Source organism: Naegleria fowleri, assembly GCF_008403515.1.
Source record: "Naegleria fowleri strain ATCC 30894 chromosome Unknown tig74, whole genome shotgun sequence".
Lineage (NCBI taxonomy): Eukaryota > Heterolobosea > Eutetramitea > Acrasida > Naegleriidae > Naegleria > Naegleria fowleri.
Window position 1 is genome coordinate 255,047 of NW_025408006.1, and position 17,170 is coordinate 272,216.

The 17,170-nt window shown below is 37.9% G+C and overlaps 9 protein-coding genes across 9 annotated transcripts; 6 read left to right on the plus strand and 3 right to left on the minus strand.

Annotated features, from left to right (window-relative positions):
- Positions 1-287: 287 nt before the first annotated feature.
- FDP41_009947 (uncharacterized protein) lies at positions 288-1,856 on the plus strand (the record flags this gene model as incomplete). The annotated part of the gene is made up of 1 exon (XM_044713960.1): positions 288-1,856. The coding sequence occupies one exon, from the start codon at positions 288-290 to the stop codon at positions 1,854-1,856; it is 1,569 nt and encodes a 522-aa protein (XP_044556440.1).
- A 59-nt stretch (positions 1,857-1,915) lies between these two features.
- FDP41_009948 (uncharacterized protein) lies at positions 1,916-3,116 on the plus strand (the record flags this gene model as incomplete). The annotated part of the gene is made up of 3 exons (XM_044713961.1): positions 1,916-2,380; positions 2,453-2,943; positions 3,005-3,116. 3 exons carry the CDS (start codon positions 1,916-1,918, stop codon positions 3,114-3,116), a joined length of 1,068 nt encoding a protein of 355 aa, XP_044556441.1.
- A 40-nt stretch (positions 3,117-3,156) lies between these two features.
- Positions 3,157-4,002, minus strand: FDP41_009949 (uncharacterized protein; the record flags this gene model as incomplete). Its single annotated transcript, XM_044713962.1, has 1 exon — positions 3,157-4,002. One exon carries the CDS (start codon positions 4,000-4,002, stop codon positions 3,157-3,159), a length of 846 nt encoding a protein of 281 aa, XP_044556442.1.
- A 554-nt stretch (positions 4,003-4,556) lies between these two features.
- Positions 4,557-6,047, plus strand: FDP41_009950 (uncharacterized protein; the record flags this gene model as incomplete). Its single annotated transcript, XM_044713964.1, has 1 exon — positions 4,557-6,047. The coding sequence occupies one exon, from the start codon at positions 4,557-4,559 to the stop codon at positions 6,045-6,047; it is 1,491 nt and encodes a 496-aa protein (XP_044556443.1).
- Positions 6,048-7,774: 1,727 nt separating this feature from the next.
- On the plus strand, positions 7,775-9,136 carry FDP41_009951 (uncharacterized protein; the record flags this gene model as incomplete). The annotated part of the gene is made up of 1 exon (XM_044713965.1): positions 7,775-9,136. The coding sequence occupies one exon, from the start codon at positions 7,775-7,777 to the stop codon at positions 9,134-9,136; it is 1,362 nt and encodes a 453-aa protein (XP_044556444.1).
- Positions 9,137-9,483: 347 nt separating this feature from the next.
- Positions 9,484-10,149, plus strand: FDP41_009952 (uncharacterized protein; the record flags this gene model as incomplete). The annotated part of the gene is made up of 1 exon (XM_044713966.1): positions 9,484-10,149. One exon carries the CDS (start codon positions 9,484-9,486, stop codon positions 10,147-10,149), a length of 666 nt encoding a protein of 221 aa, XP_044556445.1.
- A 333-nt stretch (positions 10,150-10,482) lies between these two features.
- On the minus strand, positions 10,483-11,187 carry FDP41_009953 (uncharacterized protein; the record flags this gene model as incomplete). Its single annotated transcript, XM_044713967.1, has 1 exon — positions 10,483-11,187. The coding sequence occupies one exon, from the start codon at positions 11,185-11,187 to the stop codon at positions 10,483-10,485; it is 705 nt and encodes a 234-aa protein (XP_044556446.1).
- Positions 11,188-12,213: 1,026 nt separating this feature from the next.
- Positions 12,214-13,668, minus strand: FDP41_009954 (uncharacterized protein; the record flags this gene model as incomplete). Its single annotated transcript, XM_044713968.1, has 5 exons — positions 12,214-12,274; positions 12,370-12,577; positions 12,681-12,988; positions 13,061-13,347; positions 13,561-13,668. 5 exons carry the CDS (start codon positions 13,666-13,668, stop codon positions 12,214-12,216), a joined length of 972 nt encoding a protein of 323 aa, XP_044556447.1.
- Positions 13,669-14,027: 359 nt separating this feature from the next.
- On the plus strand, positions 14,028-16,376 carry FDP41_009955 (uncharacterized protein; the record flags this gene model as incomplete). Its single annotated transcript, XM_044713969.1, has 1 exon — positions 14,028-16,376. One exon carries the CDS (start codon positions 14,028-14,030, stop codon positions 16,374-16,376), a length of 2,349 nt encoding a protein of 782 aa, XP_044556448.1.
- Positions 16,377-17,170: the final 794 nt, after the last annotated feature.

The following is a 17,170-nucleotide window of genomic DNA, read 5'->3' on the forward strand; positions in this document are numbered from 1 at the left end:
TTTCTGGTGATGCTGTTGTTGTTGAAGGGTCTTGGCATCCCATCTCAAAGAAAAAAGACTTCCTATTGCCACACAGCATATCCGTTATTGATTCTCTTGAATCTCATCAGACCACAACAACTAACTCTCACAAAAGAGAGGAAGAGACTCCATAACAATCCATCTCTCCTTGAAGTGCTTCATTGTGTGTTCCTGTAATAACATACTTCGGTCTTCCATTGAACAAGTCAGACTCTGGCTACAGTCCTGAATCTCCTCAACAACAAACACTCACCAACGAACGCATCATGTCTTCGAGCAATACGAGTAATACCACTTCATCCACAACAAGCTCTCCAGAGGAACCACTTTGCGCTGCCAGTACAATCAATGCTTCCATCACTACCACCACCATTTCAAAGCCTGGCTACTCAGCACCTCAACAACAACAAACCACCTCTGTAATTTCCAATAACGATGAAAGTGCCAAATTTGCCGAAAATAATAACAACGGCCAGAGTGCCCTCTCGATTCCTGTCATCTCTGAACCAGGGGAAGGCTCAAAAAAGACCTCATCAGCAGCTGCTGATCCTGCAACCTCGACGTCGTCCACTCTGAAATCGAGATCCAAAATGAACATTTTAGATGATCATCATCATCACGAAGATGAGCATGCGGAGGACTTTCATCATGAAAAACTCCCTCTCACCTCCAAACAAAGTACAAGCTGCTCTCATCATGCCTTTGACGATCATGAATTGGAACGAACGCAACAATTATTGGAGACGGCTATACTTTCCATCATTCATAAATACAACACCGATGCCACCAAACAACAACAACTTTTGCAACAACAAACCCAAGTACCACAACCCAACTTTCCTGTACCTCTTCCTGTAACTCTTCCTTCCATCACGACCATCAACTCTCCTATAACATTGCAAGAAACAATGGCTCTTTCGGGTGAAAAGAAATCTAAGGAATCCCTCGACCAAACCATTATATTGGCTCTCTTGTCTGGAGTCTTTGTTGCGTTTGGAGCCATTGCTTCTTTTAAGACAGGAGGAAACATGCCGGGATGGGATGTTGATAACCCAGGCTATGGTAAATTAATATTTTCTGCTGTGTTTACTGTTGGACTCATGCTTGTCATTGTTTCTGGAAGCGAATTATTTACTGGTAATGCGATGGTCATGATTGTGGCCATGCTTCGAAAGAAAGTGACAGCATGGCATGTGGTCAAAAATTTGTGTCTTTCGTTGGCTTTTAATGTACTGGGCGCCTTCATGACCATTTACTTTTTCATGTATCTTCCAACCACGGAAAAAGAGCTACACACTCCAGCTGGTTTTGTCACTTATGCCAAAAAGATTGGAGAATCTAAAGTCTCAAAAGGAGCAGGCGTAACCATTTTACTGGGTATTGGTTGTAATTGGCTTGTTTGTTTGGCCGTGTACATGACCTATGCCTCGAATGTGCTTGTGGACAAATTGGTTGGTTTATTCATGCCCATCTTGGCATTTGTTGCAGGAGGATACGAACATTGTGTTGCCAATGGTGCCTTCATTCCTTTAGCAATGCTTTATGGTTCTGATATTACCATGTATGACTTCTTTGTGGTCAACTTGATGCCTGCCACTCTTGGAAATTTACTTGGAGGAGCAATTTTTGTTGGAATGACATTCTGGTACACCCATGGTGTGAGAATGGAACACTTGTACTTTTTTGATGAACATTTTACATTGAGAATGAGAGCTGCCATTGCTCAACCAATTTTGAATGTGTGGGATCGACTTCAAAAATTCAATCCATTCCTGAAGAAGGAAGAAGCCATCATCTCTGCACAGAATATTGAGCTGCCTGATCATCGAGTGTAATGTGACAATGTTATAATTGTATATAAACGAAATGATCTTAATGTAAGCTACCGATCTTCATGAAAAAAATATTTTCAAAAGCACTCATCAACGCATATTCTCGTAATCAACCTTATCCTCTCCGTTCGATTTTACAGGGCTCTTCTACGACTAGTACTCAAAAATTCATTAATTTAACATCGACTCGAAATATCATGAAGCTGATTGATATCGGAGTAAATTTATGTGATGACATGTTTAAAGGAATTTACAATGGAAAAACAGCACATGAATCCGACATTGAACAAGTGATTCAGAGAGCCATTGATAAACACATCGATAAGATGATGATTACTGGCACATGTATGCAAGATATTCATGAAGCTATTGAATTGATTGAAAAATTAAAAGATAAATTTCCAAATAGATTATATGTCACTGTCGGAGTGCATCCGACGAGATGTTCAGAGTTTACAGAACAAAATGATATTCAGCATCGGAATGAATTGTTGGAAATTATTAGGAGACATAAGGAAATTGTAGTTGTAAGTGTGTGTGGTTATTTGGAGTGATCGAATGATCGATGGATACTATTCCATAATGATCAACAAAACCAGGCCGTAGGAGAATGTGGCTTAGATTATGATCGTTTGCAATTTTGCGACAAGGAACACCAAAAAAAGTATTTTGAATTTCAGCTTGAAATTGCAAAAAAAACCAAATTGCCACTCTTTTTACACAACAGAAAATCGACACATGACTTGTGTGAAATTTTAAAGAGACATATTGATGAGTTGGGTTTATTTGTTGTTCATAGTTTTGATGGTAGTGTGGAGGAGCTAAAAGAACTGCTTTCTCTTGGAGAAAGGGTTTACATTGGGATTAATGGATGCTCCTTGAAAACAGAGGAAAATCTACAAGTGGTTAAGGAAATTCCTCTCGACAGATTATGTATTGAGACCGACTGCCCTTACTGTGAAATTAGACAAAGTCATGCATGCTGGAAATTACTTCAAGACAGCAACCCTTTTACTTTTGAGGCCAAAAAGAAAGAAAAGTTTGAAAATGGCTTTCATGTCAAATCACGGAACGAACCTGACAATTTGATGTAAGTTTTAAGTATCTATATATATTCGCTTGATAAAAATAATTTCGAATGAATGGTATAGTAATGTCTTGAAGGTAATTGCAAAAATTAAGCAAATTTCAGAAGAGGATCTTGCAGAAATCACCTACAACAATACCATGAAAGTGTATTTTCCTCACCTGCTCGAGCAGTGAGTAGAATTTATAAATACAAGCTATTTCTAAATTGTGAATGTTATTTCTTGATAAATTTTGAAAGCTTTCTTGTTATTTCTCCATAAATTTGGTCATTGTTTTTAATTCTCTCGCTGTATACAGAGTTAGGGACCTTGGCAGCTGCTTGTCGTAATTTTGAAATAAATAGCTCATATTTGTCGTCAACCAATTTTGTAACCAATATGGAACAAAAGAAACTTTGGGATCCACGCTCTACAGAAAGTATTAAATAATATGATATACTATTCAAGTATCGTTTCTTACTTACAGCAATAAGCGAGATATGACACGAGTGTTCCGATGTCATTCTAATTAAAAATCCAGAATAATCGATATCCACTCTGACATGTTCAGAGTTATCATACTTGGATATTATTTCTGCGTTGTCGTGGTCCTTAGTGGCTCCTCGAATCACTACCAAAATTGATGGATCTGCTTCATAATCAGATCTATCCACAACAAAGGCATATGTAATTGAATCTCTTGAAGACAATGGCCACGGAAGTGAAAAGCTAAAATATGACAAGAATCTAAAGCGTGACAATTTCATATTGGCCTCGTCATGGCTGTCACCCAAATATTTAATGACTCCACAATTATCTAATTGTGGAACCCATTCCTTGTATAAATCAATTTCATACAAGATGCTTAATAAATTAAAAATTGGTGCGTCAATCTCTCCTTCTATTTTAATCACATGCAAGGGAGCATCATCGGTGGCACCATCTACATGACCACTATTTGTTCCTGATGTCCCAAAATATTTTTGTGAAACTTGTCCACTTCGTTTATAATATGTTTTTGCTCGATCTTTATCTACACACAAATTCCAACCATCTGAGCTATTAAATTCATGAAGAAGCATTTTCGCTAGCGCCCCATCTCTATAAATTAATTGCACAGTTTTCAGCTCATTCGGATCCAATTGGCTCTCAGCTAAATCCTGATCCGATGATGAATCATTTAATTTGCAAGTAAATGTTTTAAAATTCGGACCAAATGATGGCTCAGTAAATCATGAGCCTCCAAAACCTTTTCATTTTCAAAGAGATGAAATGCTTCTTGCAACTGTTGCTTCATTTTTTCGTCACTGCCATAACCCGTTTGTTATTCACTAAACCCATTCCTGAATTTTTTCATTGCTGCCCTCTCCCGCGAGATCGCTGTTTCTCTGAGCGCGATGCCAAGCTAGTTTCGTTGAGGAAATGGTCTTTGGTTGGACAAGAATTAAGTCGATTATCCAAGTGAATCTCAGCTCACCCAGATAAACAGGTTGAATGGTTTGGGTGGCAGATCTTGAAGTAGAAGGTGGTGGATTCTGATTATTTGGTCAGTTATTGTGTCCTGAGGTTTTGGTTTTGATGAAACGGTTAATTCCCGCTTTAAAAAAAATTGTACATTGAAAACACACCATCGTACATGAAAACCTCTACCACCACCACCACCACCATCACCACGACTGATCAAATGAAACAGTGCGTTGCTTCCACTCAGGGGATTGCTTCCTCTACGTCTGCATCAAATGGTTCGGAACAACAGGGTGAGGCAACTACTAATGCCCTTCTTGATGACTGTGGTTCAGATTTGAACAAGTCGTGTCCTTCATCGGATCAAATCGCAATCTTGAAAGGCATCAACCAACAACAAGATTATCCTATTACTCATTCAAAAGTTTTTATCGGAAGAGATCCAGTAAATTGTCAAGTATGCTTGGGGAATGATTCCAGCGTTTCGTTTATTCATGCTCAACTGGAGTTTCTGGAATTCAACCATGATGAAAAAAAACCGAAAATATGTTTGGTTAGAGATCTTTCCTCAAAAAACGGAGTTTATGTCAATTCTGTTCGTTTAAAAAAGGGATCAAGTTCAATAGTAAAATCAGGAGATGAATTACGCTTTGGACATCAAGTATTTAAATTGGAAATTGTTGAAAAGGAAGTGTCAGGTACTGTTCAAGACCAAGATGTCAACAGTACATCGACGAAAACAACGAATTCCCCATCATTATGCAAGGAAAATACAATGTTTGAAACAGATTTTGAAGTCAGTGATTGTGTTTCATTCTCAACGAAGGATGATTTCCCTCTCACTCATGATGTTTACACACATTCACTTATTGATGAGGAGATTCGACAGCATGGGAAATTTAAAGAACAACTTTTCGATCGTATTATTCAACTTTCGTACGAGCTTTCGAACAAGGTCAAGTTGTTGACTACCTGCAGTGACTCACCATATGAAAGAAACAATACACCTTTCGCAGTATTGAGCCCTCTGAATGATCTGCAAGAATGCATTGACAATGCACTGTCAGAGACAGTTTTTGAGAGGAGGAAAGATGTCGAAAGCAAAGAATTGAAAATATATGCCAACAATTTAGAGAAAAAACTAATTCATTACAAAAAAGAGGCTACAAACAACGAGAATAGATTCAAGCAACAAAAGAAACTAAATCAGCAAATTCAAAATGAAATGGAGAGAGTTGTGCAAGAGCTCACGTCTTCCTTACATTCATGTCAAGATGAACGTTACTCCCTCAAAAAACGCATTTCCAAAGATAAGGACAAGCATGAATGCATGAAAAACGAGATGGACATTTTGAAATACAAATTAACATGTGCGGAGCAAGAATTGCATCAACTTCGAAAATCTAATGCCATGCTAAGAGACCATCTTTTGAAAGGACAAGAGTACTCAGATTGCCTGCATCAGGATATGATTCAAGAGTTATCCAATCAAGTTCAAAAGACCATCAACCAAACAAGAGATATCCACAAAAGTAATAGTCTTGATGTTTTCAAAGGAACGCAAGAGGAGTGTGAATACTCTGAGCTGTTGAATCATGGACCTCTCAACCAAACCATTAATGGCACTGGGATTGTTGAACAGCATTATCACCACTGGATGTGAAAGTAATAAATCATACCTGTTATAAGTAATAAAATACTGGAGTATGCCTTTATGATGATTCAAAGAGGTGAAAATAGGATGTTCATTAGTTCACACTGTGAAACAAGACACCTATTCTAAAATCAATGAACTAGCCGACCAAGCAGCTTACAAAGGAAGACAGGGATGTACAATTGTAACTCAATTACTTATCAATTACAACACATGGTTCGTCACAATTAACAATACACTAATAACACAAGAAAACTTATCTACTCTCACTTATCGATACTCAATCAGTCACTTACAAGAAAATACACACTAAAACATCTACCCCGAATAACAGGAAATTCAACCTCATTTACCCTAATCATTTGAAAGTCCACATGTTCCAAATGTCATTGATTCTTCTTCCCCTCAAAAATAGTTCTGAAAAAACAGATAAAGTCTTTTTACCTTGGACATATAAATGTTGTTGGAAATTTATGCATAAGAAAGGTGAAAGCATCTTGTAGTGGTGGTGAAGTTATCCATCTTTGATCTGAAATCAAAATAAGAGATCCTCTAGAGATAATGGTTTACGTGTTTTTGGTGGGAAAATGATGTTTTTGAACGCATTCGCTTCTGAGAAGTAATTCACAACCGTTTCAAAGTCTTTACAAAGAATTTATAGTCCATCTAGTTAATAGTTAACTTTCTCTTTTCAGATTCATGTTCCTATAAATTCAAAACAATATCACAAAAGGCTGAATCAGTACCACACATCTTTGTCAGTCCATCCTTAATTTCATCTTTGATGGTTTTATCCTTTGTGTCATGAATAAAGCATTGTAAAATGACAAGCCCAATAGAAAACATATCGCTTTTTGGAGAGATTAAATCATGTTCCTCTCTTTCTGGAGCACGATATCCTGGAGAATGAGACTTTGATTTTAAGGGAATGCCACCATCATGTGTGCATTTCCATTGGAGGTTTGATATTCTTCTTTGTTATAATCGAATCTCCTTGAAATTCCAAAATCAATCAGAAAATAATGATCGTCATATTTCACAATATTTTCAGGTTTCACATCATTATGAATCAGTCCTTGTCTTTCGAGAAATGAAATTTGACACAAAATGTCTCAGAGGCATTTTTCTCTTAGGGCGAACGGGGGTTCGGGCGGGCAAAATATTTCTAGTTGTGGATATCCAATTTCTATTCTATATCATAAAAACATCGTTTTGCCCTTTAAGGAAAGTTACGAGATGATTGTGACTGTATTTCATTTGACCAATGATCAGATTGATTATAATGATGATGTTAAATTGTCTCAAAAAAAAGTATTTGAAATTGTGCCAAATTGGGATATGTGATTCATGAAACTTGTGGATGCAATTCTCTTTGACTCTCTCAGAGAAACAGAATAAACATTGATTCGAAGCAAAAACGAAGAACCAATTCCCAACAACACCCCTCTCAGTTGAAAACTTTCGACACTCAAGATAAAATAGTAATGTTCGTTTTACCCGCCAAAATATTACAACCGCATCTCCCGCATACAAAACTGTCCGAATTTCATATGCTGGAATACAACGTTCCCACCCATCGTAAATAACATGCCCGCCAAAAACAAACCATTTAAATGCCGCTTTTCCCACCATACAACTCTCTCTTCAACACACAAAAAAAAAGCAGCTTCTTCATTATAGAGAAAACGCTAATTGTACACTCCCATCTCCTAAACAATTTACAAATCTAACTAAGAATGAGAGAAGTTATCTCAATCCATATTGGTCAAGCTGGTGTTCAAGTCGGTAATGCTTGTTGGGAACTCTACTGTTTGGAACATGGTATCCAACCTGATGGTTTGATGCCATCCGATAAGACTATTGGTGTTGAAGACGATGCTTTCAATACCTTCTTCTCTGAGACTGGTGCTGGAAAGCACGTCCCAAGAGCTGTCTTCCTCGATTTGGAGCCAACCGTTGTTGACGAGGTCCGTACCGGAACTTACAGACAACTCTTCCACCCAGAACAATTGATTACTGGTAAGGAAGATGCTGCTAACAACTATGCCAGAGGTCACTACACCATTGGTAAGGAAATTGTTGACTTGTGCTTGGACAGAGTTAGAAAGTTGGCCGACAACTGTACTGGTTTGCAAGGCTTCTTGGTCTTCTCCTCTGTTGGTGGTGGTACTGGTTCTGGTTTGGGTGCCTTGTTGTTGGAAAGATTATCTGTTGACTATGGTAAAAAGTCCAAGTTGGGTTTCACTGTCTATCCATCTCCACAAGTTGCTACTGCCGTTGTTGAACCATACAACTCTGTCTTGTCCACTCACGCCTTGTTGGAACACACTGATGTTGCTGTCATGTTGGACAATGAAGCCATCTATGATATTTGTAGAAGATCCTTGGACATTCAAAGACCAACCTACACCAATTTGAACAGATTGATTGCTCAAGTCATTTCCTCATTGACTGCTTCATTGAGATTTGATGGTGCCTTGAACGTTGACGTTACCGAGTTCCAAACCAACTTGGTCCCTTACCCAAGAATTCACTTCATGTTGTGTTCTTATGCTCCTGTTATTTCTGCTGAGAAGGCATACCACGAACAATTGAGCGTTGCTGAAATTACCAACTCTGCCTTTGAACCTGCAAGCATGATGGCCAAGTGTGACCCAAGACATGGTAAATACATGGCTTGTTGCTTGATGTACAGAGGTGACGTTGTTCCAAAGGACGTGAATGCTGCTGTTGCAACTATTAAGACTAAGAGAACCATTCAATTTGTTGACTGGTCACCAACTGGTTTCAAGTGTGGTATCAACTACCAACCACCAACTGTTGTTCCTGGAGGTGACTTGGCTAAGGTTCAACGTGCTGTCTGCATGATTTCCAACTCGACTGCTATTGCTGAAGTCTTCTCAAGAATTGACCACAAGTTCGACTTGATGTATGCTAAGAGAGCATTCGTCCACTGGTATGTCGGTGAAGGTATGGAAGAAGGTGAATTCTCAGAAGCCAGAGAAGACTTGGCTGCCTTGGAGAAGGACTATGAGGAAGTCGGAACTGAATCCCATGAGGGTGAAGGTGAGGACGGTGAAGGTGCTGAAGATCAATAAATCTCTTAAATCTTTCAAATTAACGTAAAGTGAATGTCTGTTTGAAATTCCTGCGTCATGAACCCTAAAGGTGGACTGGTCGTGTTGTGAGACGATCCAGCCATTCTTGATCGGGTTGATAGTGCGCATTTTTTAAACATCGAACGCGCTTTCAAAAATCTCAGACCAGGGGAAACTTTTTCGGGTCCGTTTCCTCGTTATTGCGCAGGTCTGATCGCTCAACCCAACGGAAAATGCTGTTAAAATCTGACCTCTTCTCGTTTCATAACATTTCAAAACAAAAAAGAAATAACAACTTCACTGTTATTGAAAATATTCATTAGCTTTATTCTTCAGCTCTCATTAGAATGGTTCTCAAGTTATATGGTCCATATTATTCAACCTGTGTTCAACGTGTAGTCGCCACTCTCAAAGAAAAGAATCTTGATTTTGAGTTGATCCCTCTCGATTTGTTCAAGGGCGAACATAAACAAGCTGCATTCCTTGAAAAGCAACCTTTTGGAGTTGTACCAGTTCTTGAAGATGACGGCTTCTTGGTTTATGAATCTCGTGCCATTTGCAGATATTTGGAGGCCAAATTTAAGGGCCACGGCACTGAATTGATTCCATGTGGCACCTGCACCGAAGGTTTAAAGAAGCAAGCTCTCTTCGAACAAGGTGCTAGCATTGAGACCTCCTATTTTGATCCCCAAGCAAGTGGATTGACTTTTGAATTGGTCTTTAAGAATTTATTCAAATGGGGCGAAGTCGATCATGCACGTGTTCAACAACTCAAGGAAAAACTCGCCTCCGTGTTGGACGTCTATGAAAAGATTTTGGCTAAACAAGCTTACATTGGAGGAAATCAATTCACTTTGGCCGATTTGAATCACTTGCCTTATGGAAATTTCTTGTTTCATCCCAATATCAATGTTGGACATTTGATTTTGGAACGTCCTCATGTCAAAGCATGGTGGGAAAAGATTAGCAAGAGAGAATCATGGGTCCAAACGATGAAATTGGTTGGTAATTAAGAATGGAATTGGAATTGGCCAGCAGTCGAATTCATAATTGTGTATCTCTTATTATGAATTGAAGATGAATAAAATCCTAAAGAATGATACACAAATTCCTTGCTTGTGTGATTGAAAGAACAATATTATATATATTTCTACGTCATGAAATCTGAAAATGTTGAACTTGTCTCGAACATGATTGTCCTTCAAAATGATATAGCTCGCATAGGTTGCAAATTCCACAAAAAATGTCTAGTGTGCCATTCAATTATTGAAAATTTGTTGTCGAATAAAATCGGTCAAAACAGTGAAACTTGCAAAACGAGCTATCAAACGTTCTTAAAACAAAGATTACAGTGAAAACAATGATTGCCAAAAGCTCTTCTTTTGGGGTTGATAAATATCTGGTGTTTCTTTCTTTTTCTTTCTCTTACTTTCCAAGGCATGGTATTGTGTATTGAGAGAATCGGAAAACATGGGCCCAGAAGGTGGTATAGACACCATTGGTAAACTCGAGCTGTCAGACCATTTTGTGTTTATCATTTCATACTTTCGTTTCGTCTTGGGTTCAGTGACAATCGGTAAGACGCAATCGGAAGCTAATTCTTTTGAATTCATAGCTCGTAACATTTGTGGTGATAAATCATGAATTGGTTTTCTTTGAAGAGGCCTATCTTTTTTCACCATTGTTGTTGAACCATCCAGTGATGATGATTGTTGAAAGTCATATGCAATTCCGCCCGATGATGTTATAGGATCAAACATGACTTGTTTTTTACGTGTATTTTCTTCAGCTGCAACTCTTTCAAGATTGGTCGCCAACGTATTGGGACTGTGAATCAAAATAATTTCATTATCGGAATCATATTCATCGCTATCATCTTGATTATTTTGTGGTCGTTCCAAAAACATGAATGAATTACTCTTAGTGAATACTGTATTCTTTCCTGATAACATGGATGATTTTGCTCGGAGTTGCTTTCTGTGATGGGTGGATATGGTCGGCAAGTCGGCTGATCGTGAAACTCCAGCAGCAACGTGATACAAATTGGGCATTTTTATTTTATAATTCTTGAAATTAATCAACTATAATTTAAAAACAGTCTTTCTTGATGGTGTTGAAATTTCGAATATTATTGTGGGCCAAATTTTAATTGTACAGAGGTGATGCAAGCCTAGTGTACCATGCGCTGGATCCAAATTCAAAATGGCTTTGCAGTCAAAGCAGCCTCATCGCGTTTCATACTGTCATCTCTCCAAAATTGTATGTTTGGCTGAGGTGTTGCGTGCAACGTCGTCCTCATCAAACAACGTACAAGGATGGAACAATTCATCGTTCTCTTCGTCCTGGGGTTGGTGGTGTAATAGTGATCATTGTTGGAATTTCTTCCAGGTTGTTGTTATTGTTTGTTGAGCTGTTTGAGGTTGATGAACAGTTCCTTCTTGGACTCGATTGAACATCAGAGGTTTTTACCGACAAAAATCCATCCTTGCTATCGTTGTTGCTGGATGATGATGATGATGCAAGATTCGTGGATTGAGGACACCTAGTGAGACCCATTCTTGGTAGTTTCTTTTCAATAGTGATGGTAGCTGCTGTGAGCATGGAAGGTGTTGCTGTTGTTATTTGAGTCTTTGAGGTGATAGGAGTTGAGGTTTTCAAGGAGAGATATCTGAGTGTTGATGATGATAAATTGCGTGTGCACGAGTTATGTATTCTGTTGAGAGATAGTTATCACACAATGATTTGAATAAATATTACAATTTCGCGAAAGTGGTGTGTTTCAGATTCGCAAGCGAGATAAGATTCGAGCAATGTGATTGAGGAGAAGGTAATTTTGGTTCAAGTAAGGACTCTCAACACTTGGGCTTTTTTTTTGTTATGGGCGCAATTCTGGGGTTATTAGTGTCGCCGCAAAAACCAAAGCTAATTAAGGATCTGATAAATAAGGAAGTGCTTAAACACTTTTAAGGACGTGTTGTGATCAATTTTGGATCAGTCGCGGTGGGTACTCGATTGGTACAGCAACAAAAGTAGTAGTTATTAATCTGTTGTTGTTATTGAAGTGTGTTTCCTCGCTGTTAACATAAGATACATCCTGTTTCAGAAGCATTGGATGAGATATTCTTGAGCTTTTCATCACTACATGAATGTCAAACCAACCCAAATTACAACAATAACAGCAAGAATTTCTCCGCTTCAGCACCCGCACATTACAACAAAAACAATGTACTTACATTAAATTTGGATCTAAGGCCTCTCCATATTCGAGAATGACTCCATCTCGACTCTTCAAAATATTGGATTCAATTTCGCACAATTTCTTATCGGTGGGCAATCGAACACCATCAAAAGTGAATAAATGTAAGCGTTTGCTCATGTCCAACTCTGAGGAGTTATTGTTTTTCACCTTTCCCTGTTCAGCAATCTTGTCCAAGACTTTGCCTGTGTGATGCATGAGGATATCATTATTGTCAAGACATTACAGTGCGCATGTTTCGATGGATATTATTAAATGTTCTCTGATGGGAAAAAAACAAACACATACCCAATGACCAATTCTTACTGAAAAACATGTGAACAGGTGCAATGTTGGAATTCAATGGAAAATAAACATCTAAGTAATATCGATCCTGTTGTTCGATGGAAGACTGACCAATTGGTTGGAATGGCTTATTTTGAAACTTGTTAGTCAGCAATTTTCCAACCTCTTTCTTGTTGTTTTTCCACTTGTTGGCTGCAATGGATGAAGAAGCTCCACTAAATATTTTAAACGGTGTCTGCATCGTTTGTTTTGAGGAAGAAGTGTTTGTTTTTTTTAACGCTTCACAGTTATGATCAAAATCCAAGCGATGTCTGAAGTGGTACATTTTGGATGAAAAGCATTGTGGTTTTCACTGTCACTAATTTGTGACATTTTCTACTTACTGTACACAAAATGTCTTGTTGCATGATTTACAAGTCAGAATTCCATGTTGCTCGCAATTTGGAAAAGAGCAAGATCCCGATTGATTTTTGGAAATTTTTGACGAGCTTGATTTGTTATTTGACAATGATGGGCATTTACCACTCGAGATGTGGCGCTCTACAACGTCATTAGGATTCTCTCTTTCACTCGCTCTAAATGGAAGCACTTGATTGCAAAGAGGGCAAAACGGGGCAACAATTCCGAAGGAATCATCGAATGGACATTTATGGTCTTGCATTGTTCGATGCTGAGATGTTTTACATTGTAAATTGAATCATCACCGTTCAAAATTAATGATATCAAAATTATTTTCAAATAAAATATTAATAATGACAATAATAATAAATTAAAAGACCATCCAGGTGATGGCGTTCCGATTGATATTATCAATAGTTAATTTTGATATTTTTTGAATTTTAAATTCCGATAATTGTTCGTCGTTTCTTCCATATTTACCCACCTCTAAACAATAATACTTGTTACATTTATCACATTTAAATGGTAGAAAATCCTTTTGATTACAGCCATCAAATTGACAATGGGCTCCAAGATCGTAAAACTCTGTCATTTCCAATCAAAAATGATTCAATCCAATCACACCTATTTTTTTATTGTGTTCAAAAAAACGAAAATTCATCCAAACTTATCCATTCCATTCCTTTCGGAAACAAAAAATGTTTTTTCGACCAGAGATGACATTACCAGCAATAGAGGACATATCGTTTCTGTACAGAGATAGCAGAGTTGATTTAGTCTTTTCATGCGCATGATTGGCCCATAATGGTTTCGCAATAAGAGGAGAACCATCTCCCGCTCATCATTTCAGCACGAAATAATTTAATTCAATCAACTCTACGTATTTGTTGCATATTACAATAGATAGCCGTAGAACAAGTGTTTTTATTATTACACTGTTTTTATATTGAGATGATTAATGAAATTTCTATTCAAAACTTCAATCATCATCCGAATAATGACGATGATGATGAAGACAACGAAAACAAATCTAGTTCGGAACCTGGATCCCCTTTTCATCACCCGATTTTTGCAAATAGAAAGATGAAAGCTCATGCCCGTAACATGTCCTCTCCAACATTATTTACCCCTGTTTTTGATATCATCATTGATCATCCAAAAGGTTCCTTAATATTTAGAAATTTTTGCGAAGAGAATCTCGTGTTGGAAAATTGGGAGGCTTTGCAGACCATTAGACAATTCAAAATGGACGTCAGGTTTACCATTAGAAAAGCAATGGAGTTGGAAGAAGTGATTCAGTCTGGAAGCCCTGTCGGCAACTGCCCAGGCACTTCCTCCAATTCCAGCAGCAGTATGAATGGAAAGTTTAAATTGACTCAATTAATTGGAAATGTTCATCACTTACTTGCCAATAACCAGCAGCAACATGTTGGAAGTAGCAGTCATCACTGCCAGGGTGATATGATGTCCCCCATTACCTCAATGATTTCCAGCATGACTGTTTCGGCACTGAATGTTGGACATTCTACTGCTGCAGCTCATCATACGTGGCAAACCCCTCCACAAATTGTCATTGAAAAGACAGATCATGCATTACAGAGAAACCGAAATTGTAAGGCCTTAAAAGAGTCAATATTGATTGATATTTCTCGAATAGTAGCTACCTTTATCAACGAGGCGGCAGATAAACAGATTAACATTGATAGTGAAACAAGAAAGAACACCTTACAAAGACTTAAAATGATACAATTACAATTGGCAGCCACACAGGATCGCCGATTTTCAAACTTCTCTGAAAATCCTTCCACCAATGACGCCACCATGTCACTAATGCCTCCTAGTGAGTACAGCAGTATCAGCAATGACTCATCCTCCATGCTTCGCTCTTCTGACTCGTGCACTACCACCAATGAAGATTTGGCAAGCACACCCACCTCACCAATCGACGAGAATTCTCCAACCAGAAAAAAAGTGTACTCGTTTAAGAAAATTCTTCCCAAACTAACCTCACCAAAGAAGAAAAATGCAGATGAAACAGAAAAGAAAAGTTCTGAAAGTGAAAAAGGTGATCAAGACGCTTCTGATGTTTTCAATATTGATCTTATTGGAAGTTTTAGTGTCAAGACAAGCAATGCCTTAAAAGCAGCAACTCTTCTCAATGAGCAGCAACTTCAACAGTATGAACAAGAATTTAAAGACTTGATTATGTTTTTTGATCAAATAGAGGTCCAACTGTTACTCTTACTTAAAGATGATGTCTTTCCACGATTTGTGAGAAGCACAAATTGGCTCAACTTTCTCAAACAATATCCGCATGACGCGTTAGAGTGTGCCAAAACTGAAGATATTGAAGATCTAAAGAAAATGAGATTTACCAAAGATGACTTTCAGAGGGTTCGTTTACAACCGTCAGATTTTGAGAGATGTGAGCGTTTATTTGCGGATTCTATACTATTTGACTTGATTTACGAAAATTACGGACAAAGTAGCAAACGGCTCAAGATCTACAGCTCTAGAAAAAGAGGAAATTCATATAACAAGAAATACGCCCAAAACTCTCCCTTAGTTGGTGTTTACTTTTCAAATGGTGAGAACTTTATTGATGAAGACTCGTTAAAGCTTGGAAAGTTTGGAGTGCAAAAAAAGCTAGGATATTTAGACTTTCCAGCAGAAGTGGTGTTGAGTGCATTGTGTGACATTGATTTGCAAAGCAAGTTGCTCCCCAAAGTGGAAAAGAATGACAACTCAATACTAGGCTGGACAAAATGTGAAGACACTCGATATTATCCCTCTCTCATTACTCATTATACCCTTAATTTAGGCAAAATGTTTAAGAAACGAGGTGTGTATGCCTCTAATTGTGCCATTTTTGATCACAAGAAGTATAGATATCACTTTTTATCTAAATCCATTTATTCGAATTCTCATTTTCCAAACATTGATGAGAGGGGCAAGAAGACCATTGCAAGTGCCACCATTACTTATGCCTCCATCATTCCTGTTTCAAAGAGCAGATGTAAGCTCATTTATGTCATGCTGGGAAATATGGGAGGGGTTGTTTCAAAATTCTCTTCCTTTTTATTCAAGCAAGAAGTGACACTTTTTGACAACCATTTGCAAGAAGAATTAGTTAAAATGAAAGCTTACAAGTACGCCGATCTTGAAAATGGATATAACATGGTGAGAAACTGTATAGACTATCGCAATCGTTTCATGATGAATTCTGTTGAGGCACAAGAAAGCGCGACCACATGTCCATTTCCAAAAACTTTTGCCGAGTTTCAAGAATTGTTCTCTTAATGGCATACATTTTTGTTAAACAAAATACCAAATGTTGCATTAATAGGTTCGACAAGTTTTGACAAATAAACAAATTAACACAATGAAAAGGAAATGTGTGAATCTGATTGATTCCATCTTTGCAAATCCAACAACAAATTTATTTAAAAAGAACCAAACATTGAGAGGAGACATCAAGAACATTGAGCAATCCTTCATTATCATGATGATCCAAACACACAAGCTGACAAGGAGAAAAATTCTTCAGAATGCAAATTGATTCGGCTTCTTATCATTCTTACCACCATTGTAGTAATCCACAAACTGACACTGTCGAGTAAAGACCTCAATTCGGCCAATACCACCATCACAAACAAGAATGTTTCCGTTTCTTCAATCTCTAAATCTCTTGGAAAGTTCAATTCTCCACAAATTGTGTTCCTTTTGATCCAATCACATTCACTTCACCCTGTTTTGAAATGACAAAAAGCCGAGAAAGCCGATGTTCATCAATAACCATTTGCCCATCCCAATCCATGTCAATTCCATAAGGCTTTCGAAGTGGAGGTGAATTTCGAATCGTGGGTCGAATGCTTCCAATGATTGTGAGAATCTTTGGAATAAACTTTTACTCTCTCATTACTCTCGTAAGAAATGTATAAAAGACACCAATAGCAATGGATTGTAAAATTGATGCTCACCAATATCAGCAACACAAGGTGTATCCACTCTCCACAAGGTTTTCGTGTGTTCATGTCAATTTAATAGACAATGATTGCGACAAGTGACAATCACAAGATGACATTTGTTGGGAG